The sequence below is a fragment of the Mus musculus genome, chromosome 13 (genome assembly GCF_000001635.26).
Source record: "Mus musculus strain C57BL/6J chromosome 13, GRCm38.p6 C57BL/6J".
Taxonomy (NCBI): domain Eukaryota; kingdom Metazoa; phylum Chordata; class Mammalia; order Rodentia; family Muridae; genus Mus; species Mus musculus.
Window position 1 is genome coordinate 64,223,029 of NC_000079.6, and position 14,244 is coordinate 64,237,272.

Here is a 14,244-nt window from a genome sequence, read left to right on the forward strand (position 1 = left end):
AATTATATGAGGGGCATCACCCATCTAAAGGAACAGAAGCAGCTGCACTATGATCCAGCTTGTCAGATAGATGCTAAAGAAGGAAAGAAAAGGTTTTGTTTTGTCATTGTTTATGCTTACAAATGCCAGCAGATTCCCAAGTTCAGGGCCAACCTAGGACAGAGCTAATTTAGGTCCAGGCTTAGGTAGAATGCTGATTCCAGAGCTGGGTCTCACCCAGCTATCTTATTGTCTGTGCTTATGTTTGCTGTCTCTTTCTAAGAGTCAAGGAGCTAAAGACATGGAATGCTGATTCACGGGATGGTTAAAAGGGAACCTGGAATAACTGAATTGATATGTAAATAAGAGTGGGCTTTTAGGGTCTGCATGAGATGAGCTAGAAGAAAGTGAAAGCAGTTCTTTTTTAGAATTTTTTTTTTCTAGCAAGAGCTGAGCTATCTGGAGATCTCTGCCTTCAAGAATTTTTTCTGGGGTTGGAGAGATGGCTCAGTGGTTAAGAGCATTAACTGCTCTTCTGAAGGTCCTGAGTTCAAATCCCAGCAGCCACATGGTGGCTTACAACCACCTGTAATGAGATCTGATGCCTTCTTCTGGTGTGTCTGAAGACAGCCACAGCATACTAACATATAATAATAAATAAAGGTTTGTTTTTTTTTTCTAACAGGATTTCTGATTTTAATAGGAAAATCCATGGAGAATGAGCACAGCTCTTTTAGAATGTTTCATAGTTTTCTAGCAGCTATCCAGAGAAGGCTCTTTGAAGAGCGAACACAGTTCTTTTAAACACTTTCTGACTTCTGATTTTGATTGGAAAGCCCAAGAATTACTTTTAGAATTTTGAGTTGATCCAAGGATTTTCTTTATAGCGGTTTTTCTGACTTTGGTTAGAAAATTCATGAGCTATCCAGAGAGCTTTTGCAATTTTCACTCACAGAGAAAACTGTCTCGAGCAGAAAGTTAGCTATCTCGACTAGGAGCTTTTAGAATAGCAAGAAAAAGCTGTCTAGAGCAAAGAACACACACACGGGGGGGGGGGGGGATATGGGAAGTGGGGGGGAGGTCGGTCTGGAAAACCATCTCAGCAGAACAAAGGCGTCAGCAGCTTGGACCATGATTTGGACCAGTCATTTTTGCTGCTCCCAGACATCCCATCTCTCAGAACCCCCTCTCCAAGCTGAGGTTGGTCCTTGGCAGTGGCACACACTTTTAATTCCAGCCTTCAGGAGGCAGATGTGGGGCAGATCTGAGTCTGAGGACAGCCTAGTCTACACAGAGTTTTCCAGGACACAAGGCCTGTAAGAGCCTGTCTCAAAAAAATAAAATGATAAAATATGAGAAAGGGAAATTAAGGACTATCTGGGGAGGCTTTAGCGGAACCCAGCTTGAGGCTGTCTGTGCTATGTTCTAGCAAGTAAGCTTGTTCACATTATGCATCCTTGTGTTCTAAGCTATGAGAATGGCAACAAGGGCTTAACACTTTGGAGAGAACGCTCCAAACAAGGTCACAGCTGTGTTGTAGCAGCAGAACTATATGCCTACTGCTCACTCTGGGATCACAGATGCAAAAATTGCTCCTAACAGACACAAATGGGTGCTGTTACAAGTTGAAAAGATGAGTGGCTGGCTCACTTCACCTCAGCGCCTTCTCTCTTCCTACACACCTCAAATCGCAGAACACTTGGGACAGTCTGCTAGGCAGCAGGGAAGAAACACTGGCTCAGTCATGGCCTTCAACCACCATTTCACCATAATCTGAACATTGCCCCAACAATGGAAGCCCTGTTTCAAATGGAGAGGGTTCCACAGAACTATCTGGGGAGACTGTCTTCAGTTAGGAAGACATTCCAGAGTTCATTTATAGGACACCAAATTAATCAGCACACAGCTTTTAAAACATTTTTTTTTTCCTTTACAATTCTTTCAAGATCATCACACTAGCTAGGAGGTAAGGCTGCTATCCACTCACAGAGTTGGAGCATCGAGGCCTGACGCCTCCACACAGAGCTGTTTGACAGGCTGTTACAGGTTGTGTCGACATCCTCAACCGCACCCACCACCTCTTCTGGTGGTGCTCTTGGGAAAAGGTGTCAGGTGATGTCCCATAAACTCTGCTGAGTAGGGAAACTCCCTGATCAATTGCACAGGAACCTGGGGCAGCAATGGGCACAGTACCATGAGGATTCTCCCCTAGCTACATCACAGCGTGGTTCTCAGCAAAGTCCGACTCCACCCCTACCATTTCGAAGAGCTAAAAGGCAAAACTGGGAGACTTTTGACATTCTGATAACACAAGTGGAGCATGAGTGTGGTGTGTGTGTGTGTGTGTGTGTGTGTGTGTAGTCAGAGTCACCAGTCTCTACCAAACAGAGGCCAGAAGTGACAACATTCCAACAGTGTCACTGTTAAGACTCTTGGATCTATGGTGTTACAATCATTAACATGCCTTCCTGCCAGGGCTTCACCTTTCTGTTTTGTTTTGTTTCTTTTAAGGTTCCTGGTAAGAGTCTGATCAAATACATCTACCACATAACCTGCACATTTACCTGAAAGGAATATAGGCTGTATCTCCGAAGATTAATGTTCTATACGCGTCTTCTGGTGTCCTCCCCAAATATATAACCTACATTTGGAAAGAAAAGAAAAGGGCATTTTTACTTCTCAGTGACACAGTTCTGTCACCAAGAAGCCATTTCTGCACAAGCTGCAGCCAATCTGCAGAGCCATGTTCTCACAAGTAACTGCTTGTCTCAACCTGTCAGAGATTTCTCCCTGCCACACCAACACTTCAAACAACTTGTGCCCAGAAATGCAGCGTCTTAAAACGCACATTTTCCAGATCCAGATGTTAGAGTGACATGCTTTAAATTCTCCTTCCTGAGCATCCTCAGAAGTGGACAAGTGGAGGTGGAGCTGCTGACTGGAGTGGGGTAAAGTGGAACTTGGAGTCGATGAATTTATTATTTTAGTACTTGTGAAATGGCCAACAGGACACTTGTGGAAGTCACAGGACAACTTTGTGAAGTTGGTTCTCTCCTTTCTACCATGTCAGTTCCAAAGACCAAACTTTTTTTTTAATATAGCTTTTTTAAAAAAGAATTTATTTATTTATTTATTTATTTATTTAATGTATGTTATTTTATGTATGTGAGTATACTGCCACTGTCTTCAGACACACAAGAAGAGGACATCAGATCTCCATTAAAGTCGTGAGCAACCATGTGGTTGCTGGGACTTGAACTCAGGACCTCTGGAAGAGTAGTCAGTGCCCCTATCCACTGAGCCATCTCTCCAGCCCCCAAGGGCCAAACTCTTTAAGTCCCCAGACCTATGCAGCAAGTGGCTTTACCTGCTAAGCAATCTCACTGATCCCAAGCTATTTTTTTTAAGTTATTTATTTTTATGCTATGAGTGTTTTGCCTCCGTGTATATCAGTGTACTGTGTACATGCAGTGTTGAGGAGGACAGGAGGAGGTATCAGGGTTAGAGACAGTTGTGAACGGCTATTCGGGTGCTGGGAATTGAACCCAGATCTGCAAAGGCCACAGGGTGGGAGTGGAGGGGTGGAGGAGGTGTACCACTGAACTGCACTCTTTTCCAAAACAAAGGCCTTGATTCACTCTCTCCACAGTGAACGTTTGCCACTGGACTAACTACATCTGCTCCTACTCTCATCTGCTCCTTCTGTCTTCACAACTGTGGTGTGTTTCGGTCTTCCTCTGGTAAAATACTTCAAAAACGTATTTTCTTTTCTTCTTTTTGTTGACAGAGTTTTCATGAGCTGTGTGCATAGCCTTGGCTGACCTGGAACTCACCATGTAAACCAGGCTGGTTCTGAACTTGCAGAGATCCACCTGCCCCAGGAACTCCCTATCACACCTGGCCAAACCCCCTGCTTTGCCAACTGTGCCCTGCAGTGTTTTCCTCAGTGTTTATTGTTCTGAGGCCTCTTCACTTGAGAGGTCAGTCACCTGTATCTATCAAGCTGTTGCTACTTTCACCACCTACCATCTGCCACTGGCTGCAGGTGTTCCCAGCTCCCACGCAGGAGCCAGGGACCCGCATGCATTCAGTTAAACACATAAAAAGATCAAAACTAAATTAAATTCCAAAGCTGATCTATGGAAAATATATTTTAGATCACAATAGAATAATTCCAGTCTAGGTTAAAACTGTAACTCAGAAGCACAGGTTCTACAGTGCACGTGGCACTGAGTTTCATCCCTGGAGCCAAGACATGGCTGAAAAGGGAGAAAACGTTACCAAGTTAATTATGAACTTCTATTTTTTTTTTTTTGTTTTTTGTTTGTTTGTTTGTTTTGTGGTTTTTTTGGTTTGGTTTGGTTTGGTTTGGGTTTTCCAGACAGGGTTACTCTGTGTAGCCTGGAACTTACTCTGTAGACCAGGCTGGCATTGAACTCAGAGATGCCCCTGCCTCTGCCTTTCTAGTGCTACAACTGAAGGTGTGGGCCACTACCATTACCTCTATACAGGGTTCTTACCTCCAGTGCTTAATACTGTATGTGGAAGCTGTTTTCATGGCAGGAGGCACTCTGAAGTGAAGGCTTTGTCTCCAATCTCTTAACTCCTGGTCCAAGCATAAATGGATGGGCTCTAAGGTTTTGCCTATTACGTTGAACTCAATGTACTTATTGTTGAGGTCTACACCCCCAGCATAGCTGTTCCATGCCTGCCAGCTATTTATGCAATATGCAGTAATATGCAAATGTTTGATATAACTTGACATAGAACAGGGTCATGCTGACCACAACCCTTGGTGTGTTCTGTATGAGGTTTGTTAATCTTAAGAATTCTCCACAAAGCTTTACATAGGACCTATCAAATTAAAGGCCAATATGTGCTTTTATGTCTAAAATGGCTTGAGTCAGAGCTGACCACTGGGCAGCACTTCCTGCACCTGCATATGGGCTCATTGTGGGTTTTTCCTTTATAAGCCTCCTGAGAAATGTTTGTTTTTGTAGCCTCAACAAAGGCTGCTGGGCCCGTACTCAGGAGGCAGAGACAGGTGGATCTCTGAGTTCAAGACTATGGAGCTAGTTCCAGGACAGCCAGGGCTATCCAGAGAAACCTTGTCTCGAAATAAGACAACAAAACAAGGATTAAAAGACCACAGCCGGGGAAGGGGAGGGGCTTGGATAAAGGGATTACAATAGAAGCATGAGAACTACAAGTCAGACCCCAGATTCCATGTAAAAGACGATCAGGTAATAGTACAGGTGTCTAACCCCAGGGCTGGAGCACAAAAAACAGGCAGATGCCTGAAGTGCAGTGGCCAGAACAGCCTGACCAGACTGGGGCGCCCTGGGCTCAGTGAGAAATCCTGCCTCAAAAGAGAGAGAGAGAGAGAGAGAGAGAGAGAGAGAGAGAGAGAGAGAGAGAGAGAGAGAGAGAGAGAGAGAGAGGTGGAAAATAACTGAGAAGACACACATGTCTACTTTTGGTCTCTATACATATATGTGTGTGCAGGCACACAGAGTAAACAAACCTAAAAACAACCTTTTAAACATAAAGCTAGATCTTAGAACTAATTATAAAGATTTGACAATTTCGAGAGGACATTCCACTTATTTTCTGTTTGAACAGTTATAAATGGACCATTTCCCCAAGGTCTGAATGGTTTCTTACTGGAATTTAATTCCATTTACTCTCTCCACAGACTACAGCTGTGATAGTTAACCTTCACTATCAACTTGATTGCATTGGAGTAATCTCGATGATGCTCTTCTGTGAGTGTCTGAAGGCATTTCCAGAGAGGTTTATCTAAAGATAAATGACTTGCCTTCCCATGGGCTGAGGTTTTAAATCAAATAAAAAGGGCAAAGTGAAGACAAGACAAGATTCCCTGTTTCCTTAACAGCTGAGAAGAATGCCAGCCACATCCTCCTACATGACGGGTTCACCTATCTTCAACCATGAGCCAAAATAAATCCTTCTATCACGTTGTTCTTAATAGGTATTTAGTCACAGAATGGAAAAAGTGATACACTAATTAACAGAATGCTCAAATATTTATTTATCCTCAGTGGCAGTAAGGAAAAAGGTCCAGCAAAATGTCAATCAATCCCCCAAAGAAAGAAATGTGTTCCCTGGCTGACCGATCCACCTGCTTCTGCCTCCTGAGTGCTGAGGTTAAAGGTTCTCGCCACTGACACCTAGCTAAGAAATGTGTTGTTGTTGTTAAACGTTTGTTTGTTTGTTTGTTTTTTATTTTTTTCGAGACAGGGTTTCTCTGTACAGCCCTGGCTGTCCTGGAACTCACTTTGTAGACCAGGCTGGCCTCGAACTCAGAAGTCTTACCTAATTATCAAATTGCTTACATTATCAAGTTTTCAAGTAAAATGAACGAATTTACATATATCATCTATACTCTCATTCAACACATACATCTTTTAAGCAGAGCCTAACAACAGTTCTATTACTATTTATTTAGGGGAAAAAAAAAGATGCCACTGCTTCATATAAACTATAATTTAGGACTACAGACTGGCGAACACATGGTGGCTCACAGCTGTCTATAATGAGATCTGACTCTCCTGGTATGGGTGAAGCCTGAGCACTGGTATATATATATATAAAATAAACTGATACATCTTTAAAAAACAAAACAAAACAAAACAAAACTATAAATTGGGTTGGAGAGATGGCTTAGAGGTTAATAGCACTGACTGCTCTTCCAAAGGTCCCAGCAACTACATGGTGGCTCACAACTATCTGTAATGGGAACTGATGCCTCTTCTGGTGTGTCTGAAGACACCTACAGTGTACTCATATAAATAAATAAATCTTTAAAAAACAAGTGTAAATTTTAAAAATCCAACCGGTTTAAAAATATTTTCTTTTATATTTTACTTCATTCCTGCTATGCTGGTTGATGCTATTAGCTTGACAAGACCTAGAATCACCTAGGAAGAGATTCTTGCTGAGAGGCATGCCTATGGGGATTACCCTAGTTGTTAATTTATAGGAAGACTCAATTCATTATGGAAGACACCCATTCCCTAGGCAGGGCTTCTAAACAGTGAAAAGAGAGGAGGAAGCTAGCTGAAAGCAAGCAGACAAGCAAGAATACATGTATTTGTTTCTTTTTGCTCTTGATTGTAAATGTGATATAAGTTCCTACCTCAATAATGGATTGTAACTTGCAACTGTAAGTCAAGTAAGCCCCTTTCTCTCTTTGCTTGTTTCTTCTCTTGCTTGTTGAGATCTTTTATCACAACCACAGAAACTAGGCCATGAAACTAGAATACCCTTATAACCTCCAGGTGTCTCCTGCCCCTTGCTCTAATGTGGACCTGGCATGGCCTCCACCATCCTGGGTATTAAAGTCTGGTCTTCAGCTTGTTGCCATGGAGAAGGGGGGGGGGAAATCAAAGGGTTTAGGTCACTGGGGGTGTCCTTGAAGGAGGCTTTGGGATTTTGCAGTTTCTTCTTTCAACCATTCTGAATATACATGAAGTAAGCAGGTGGCTCCACCACATGATCCTTGCCCTAATGCACTGTCCCCTCGTCACAGGCCCCAAAAGCCCCAGCACAAACTGAGCACAGGCATAAACACAAAAGCACAGCCCATCATGAAGCTCCCCTTAGCACAAGGTATGATCTCAGGTATGTTTCGGTGCTAGAAAATTGACTAAAACCCAATAACTCTAATAAAATCTTGGTTTTTTTTCTCCACTCTATTAAAAAAAAACAAAAACAAAAAACAAAAAAAAAAAGGACTGCTGAAACCAAAACCCAAAACTAAATTTAAAAATCCTGCCACAATGCCACTTCTTCCTGTGGATCACCTGCTAGCTGGTACAGACAAAACAGCAAGTAGCAACTCAAGAAGAGAAAAGTGACTTTGAATCATATTTCCTGTGAAGCAGCATTGTGGAGGTTGAACACGCAAGTGAACACCATGAAATTCTCTACCTACTTATTTCCAAAACAAAATAAAGCCTGGGAGTGCCCCATATGCTTGATGTCTTAACAAAAAAAAAAAAATTTTTTTTTTAATCAAAATCAGGTTTTGGTTGTGTGAGAACCAGGCCTTATCACTTTTTCCAATACCAGCCCTATTGGCTACAACAGTAAAGGACAAGATGAGACCTGAGGCAGTGTTGGCCTTTAATCCCAACGCTTGGGAGGCAGAGGCGGGCGAATTTCTGAGTTCGAGGCCAGCTTGGTCTACAGAGTGAGTTCCAGGACAGCCAGGGCTACACAGAGAAACCCTGTCTCGAAAAACTAAAAAAGATCTGAGAACTTCAGCATTTATGTTCATGTCACTGCATTCCTGGAGTCTCTCCAACCCATAAACTTCCTGGTAGCCTTCTTTAAGATATATAGTTTTGGCTATGTGTGGAAGGCCACAGAATTATGGCTGAAAAATTACAATTCCTAGGTTTTGCCCCAATTTGCAACTGTGTTAGTTCGATTTCCATCTCTGTGACATAATGCCTAGGATAATAATTTTACATGGGGGGGGGCAAGGTTTATTTTGGTTCAATTTAGAGAGGTTTAGTTCACGGTCATCTGGGTCCTTTTGCAATGTCTTTGGGGTAAAAAGCCTTGGTGGATATATGTAAAGAGCCCAAAGCAATAGAAAACCAATGATGCCACCCATGGGGTCATACCAGAGACTCACAAACATGTTGGTGAGCCTAGGAAAAGGCAACATCTTGCTTTCAAATGGACAGTTATCACCTGTTCAGGTAACAAGAGGATGATGATCAGACCCACTATTTCATCGAAACTGCTTATTTTCCTTCCTTCCTTTTTTGGTAAAGGTTCACCATGTAGCCTTGTGGCTAGCCTGACTGACTGACTGACTGACTGATGGATAAGAGTTCACCAAGTATCTTCTAGCTGGCCTGATTAATTGACTGATTGATTGATAAGGGTACACCTGTAGTACTATGACTGAATGACTGACTGACTGGCTGACTGATCAGAGTTCACCATGGGGCCGTGTGGCTAGCCTGGAACTCTATATAGAGCACTCACTGCAACTTTCATTATAGTGATCAAAACAGACATCATAGTATAAAACTCCTGAATGTGTGCAACACTTCAGACAAGAGATCTCCTGAAGGTTACAAAAAAATATTAAACAGAACCGTCAAGAAGGAAAAAAAAAACCCTCTAAGACAGTATATTTCTTAATGAATCACCAAAACAAAATGTAAAACCAAAGTACCTGTAAGTCAATAAGACGAAAGAGCTGGATTTGCTGTGTGTGTGTCCATGAACGTGTGTATATAATTCAAATGAAATCCAGAGAACCTATAATTCAGAATTTCTCTAGCTTTCCAAGATCATCATCTCCTTTATACAAATACACCCGTTTTTCCTTAAACAGCAATTTAAGGCAATTTTTACTCCACAAGACCGTAGCTTCTTGGTTTCTTTAAATACCAAAAGGGTAAAGCCCTTATTTCCTTCTAAACTTCAAAACAAAGTAGCATTTAATTCATTAATAACTGTGGGCTAGTCTTAGAACACAAGTTCAATTCAAAGACTAGAGTAATACAGCATTTTCCCCCACAATGGGTGGTGAGAGAACACTCCAGATTCCCAATGATGAATTTTTAAAAAATGTTTTAAATCTGTTTGGGGAATGACTATACAAAAAAATAAGACTTAATCCTAACCCTGAAAGAAACTGAGAGATTTAGTCTAAACCTCTGAACATAACTATTAAGTATTTGTCAGCAGGTTGGAGAGATGGTTCAGTGGTTAAGAGCAGCTGCTGAACTTGAAGAGGACTGGGTTCAGTTCCCAGTTGGTAGCTCACAACTATGTACGACTGTAAACACAGGGGATCTCACACCCTCTATACACTCCACGCACAAACACTGTATGCAGTGTGCATGTAGTGTGGTGCACATAATTACATACAGGCAAACCCTTATACTTTTCTGTTTGTTTTTCAAGACAGGGTTTCTGTGTAATCCTGGAAGCCCTGGAGCTCGCTCTGTATACGACTGGTCTCAGTCTCAGAGATCTGCATGCTTCTGCCTCACAAGAGCTAGAATTAAAGACATGCTCAACTTTGGAAATAAATCTTTTTAAAAAATATCTGCAGCTTTTGCTTTCAAAGCAACTCATTTTTCTGATGAGAAGACTTTCCCACATGAAGCTCTTCTCTATGTGGCTCTTAGGAGGAATCGTATTAAGTGATTTCTATCCTAAAACAAGTGTTCAGTTTAGCAAACTCTAAATCAACACAATTTTATAATATAGCACTGCTGCTTATTTAGACACAAGAAATGCCTCGGCAAATTCTTTCAGGATATTTATATCAGCAGCTATGTATACAGAATGCCCACTCGAATGTCATGGTGCTATTCTGAAGCTAAGAAACAGATGATTACCCAGACAAAGACTGGCTACTATGACAGCCAGATTCCAAGACAGCCTCAATGAGCTCCTTGTATTTCCACCTTTAACCTACCTTCTCACAGCGTCAGAAATGAAGGAGTGTAGGGCTGAAAAGCTGGCTCAGTGGTTAGGAGCTGCTGTTCTAGAGAACCCTTTTTACTTCCAGATTTTCCCCTCCTCCTCAAGATTTACTGATTTATTTGTCAATTTATTTATTATGTACACAGTCTTCCGCCTGCATCCCAGAAGAGGGCATCACATTCCAATATAGTTGGTTTTGAGCCACCATGTGGTTGCTGGGAATTGAACTCAGCACCTCTAAAAGATTGCCCAGTGCTCTTAAACATCTGAGCCAGATCTCAAGCACACTCTCAGAGGTTTTTCCTCCCAACATACACATGATACCACACAATGGTCTGTAACTCCAATTCCAGGGGATGAGACACCATCTTTTGGCCTCCAAGGGCATTGAACACATGTGGTGCACAGGCATACATGCAGACAAAACTTCCATGCACATTAATTAATTAATTAATTAATTATAAAAGGAGGGGGAAACGACCTGACAGAGTGGGGCTTTTGGGATGAGATCATAGAGAAGGTGTCTCCGCCTTGCTCTTCCTGGGTAATGTAAACTGTCATGGTGGGGGCAATCCTAAGCAGACCACACAGGGAGGAGTGTCTCTGCTAAAGTTCAACAGTGGCTTCTCAGGGATGTGTGTGAGCCACCTCTGAAGACAATCGTCCAGATGACTAAACACCAGGAGGCTGAGAACCTGACCCACTAAAGAGAAGCAACTGCAACTCCTAACCTAAGGAGTTGCTGGGAATGTAATTCAGCTGAAAGAGTTATCACCCAGCATGCACAAAGTCCTGGCTTCTGTCTCCAGCACCACATAAAACATGGCAAGGGCTACAAAATAAACAGGGTTGGGGGAGGCAGATATTGGGATATAAAGTGAATAAATAAACATTGAAAAAACCTGGTTATTTACTGTGTTAAGTCACTAACTCTAGAGGTGACTTAGGCATCAGTAGGTCATGTAGCAGCACACCCAGCAGTAAGGAAACAACTCAGTTTATAAAACCAGACAAACTAAACAACTGAAAAATTACATGGCCATTGCAGAGATGTGATGCGGCCAGTCATGTCTGTGCAGAAACAGAAGTCACAAAGGAAAAACTAAGTACCTGTAGCAAGATGGTCTTGCAGGTGAAAGCGCTTGCTACAAAGCCTGCCTTTGATCTCTGGTGTTCACAAGGTGGAGAGAACTAAATCTCAAAAGTGGTTGCCTGGCTTCCATGTATACATGTGAAATAAATACACATAAAAATATCGTAGGGAAAAGATGGTAGGGTTTTTCAAGATCCTTTTTAAATCAATGAAACAACAGCCAAGAATGGTGGTGTATGGGTAAGGGAGGGAGAGAGAGAGAGAGAGAGAGAGAGAGAGAGAGAGAGAGAGAGAATATGAGCGCAAGTCTGGGGGGGAGGGGGAGAGAGACAGACAGATAAACAGACAGAGAGACTGTGGTCCAGGCTACTTGGGAACTGAGGCAGAAAGCATAAGGCCAGGAGCACAAAGCCACCTTGAGTACTCAACTCTCTGGTACAGGAAGAAAACCAAAACATGAGGGTCCCTTCTAGACAAACCTCACTGTTTTGTTTTTGTTTTGTTTTAGGTCTGTGATAACAGGTTCTGGGCCTTGTGAGGGCCTGTGACCCCTGAATACTCGAAGGTGCACCTGAGTGACAGACAGAAGGACTCGTAACCCAGAAAAGCATCCCTACCCCACCGTGCATGGTTTTAATCCTGACAAGCCTGGCCTCCAGCAGCAAAGCCCAACTAAACATGTGTTTCTCATTTCTGTTCTTATACACACTTTGAAGCTTCATCTACACACTTAAGAGAGGCTCTGATAATGTGTCCAGACCAAACAGAACACCAGTTACTGAGCCAGACTTAAGAACAACAAAAGGCATTTGGGTCCCAACAACCAACACAGCCACAGGAGAAACCAATAAGCTATTTGCAAATACTCTTTATGCAGAAAATGTCACAATGTTTGCAGCCTTTAAAAGCTCCTGTAACTATTTTCACATGTCAGCCAGATGACACAGTCCTTCCTGTGCCAAGAATTTGACTGAGTTTAAAACAAAAACAAAACAAAACTCTCTCCAAATTACCACAGCATGTGCATAAAATCAATACAAGTTCATATTCAGCTGCTAAAAGGTAGGCAGAAGCAGAATATACACAACACAGAGCTACAAAACTACGAACAACAACAACAAAAAAATCACAGTTGGTTTTTCTTCTGATGTGTGTGTATGTTGTATGCACGTGTGGTTTGATTTTGTGTGTGTGTGTGTGTATGTTGTACACATGTGTGGAAGCTGGAAGAAAATCGCCGGTGTCCTCCTCCTTTGAGACCAGCCTCTCACTGTCCTGAAGCTCAGTGAGGCTACCGTGGTGATCAGAAATCCTGTCTCCAACCCCCAGCACTGTGGTTTCTTGCCTACCACCACACCCAGCTTCTGTTCAGGGGCTCTGGGAATCAAACTCAGATCCTCAACCACTTTAGCAACTGAGCCCAGCCCCTAACTCATTTTTTTCCCCAAACTAATCAGATTGCCAGGTATGGTGGCATGGGCCTGTTATCTCAGTACCAGAGAAGCTGAGGCAAGAGAACTGAGACTCAGAAATCAACTTGAGCCACAAAGCTCTGCCCTGCTTCCAAGGGAAACAAAAAAATAAAAACACCAGATGGCCTTACACTTCAACAGCCTTAGCTTTGTTAATTACTTTTACTGAATATTATAGTTGTCCTTACTTTAGGTACAGGAACTTGAAGTCTAGAATATCGAATGCCTTGTTACCAGCCAGGTATAACATCACATGTCTTTAATCCTAGCATTCAAGAGACAGAAGTAGGCAGATCTTTGTGAGTTTGAGGCCAGCCTAAGACAGCTAGGGGCTATTAGCCAGAGAAACACTGCCTCCAACCACCCCCCAAATAAACAAGCAAACAAATGGATAAATAAATATTCCTCTCTACAGAAACCAGTTAGTAAAAATGAGTGAGCTGGACTTGGGGGTAAGCCCTGAACGCTGCTACAGTATATAAAAAAAAACAAAACAAAAACAAAAACAAAAAAACCCAAAAAACAAAAAATAAACTCTTGATTCCTTCTCTGACTTTTTTCTGATGGCTTCACACGTGTCTCTAAAAATGTTTAGTCATTTTGGTTTTGATGCTGTCTTTAGAGGCAGGATCTCACTATGTTACCTTGGCTTGCCTGTAACTTGCTATGCAGGCCAGGGCCAGCCTCGAATTTAAAAAGACCCACCTGCTTCTGCCTTTCCAGGGCTGGAATTCATAAAGGCAAACATATACCACCATGCTCAGAACATTTTCATTTTTTTAAAAAAGAAAGATTTTTTTTTGTTTGTTTGTTTGTTTTTTAAAGAACAGAGTCTCATGTAGCCTAGGCTGAACTCTTGATACTCCTGTCTCTAACTCTCAAGACTTAAGGACTATAAGTACATCACATCAGGTTTATTCAGTATCAGAGATCAAACCCAAGGCTTGCTGCATGCTAGGCAAGTACTCTCAAACTATATCCCTAGCACTGTGATCTCAATTTTTAAACATGGGGTGGGGGTGGAGGGACACAACCATTTAAAAATACCCCATGAGTTACATAACCCTTGCAGGCTGATCTTCTCCAAAGGAGGCATTAGCTGCTCATCTGGGATCACCCTGCTTGTTACTGATAGGAGGCCGCTGCTCAGCCCTTATTTATAGACAAGAAACCATCCTGCCTAAAGCCAGGACTGAAATAAAGATAAGAGCAACAGAT

At 42.2% G+C, this 14,244-nt stretch overlaps 1 protein-coding gene across 7 annotated transcripts in view; it reads right to left on the bottom strand.

The window, feature by feature from the left end:
* The window catches only part of Cdc14b (CDC14 cell division cycle 14B), an 82,444-nt gene that overhangs the window by 30,484 nt on the left and 37,716 nt on the right, over positions 1-14,244 (bottom strand). For all 7 annotated transcript variants that reach the window (XR_873438.3, NM_172587.3, NM_001122989.1 and 4 more), the window contains one exon: positions 2,544-2,620. Coding sequence is in view for 5 of the 7 variants with exons in the window: in NM_172587.3 (NP_766175.3) it covers positions 2,544-2,620 (77 nt within the window). In the remaining 2 variants the exon portion in view is untranslated. The remainder of the gene's footprint in view (positions 1-2,543; positions 2,621-14,244) is intronic.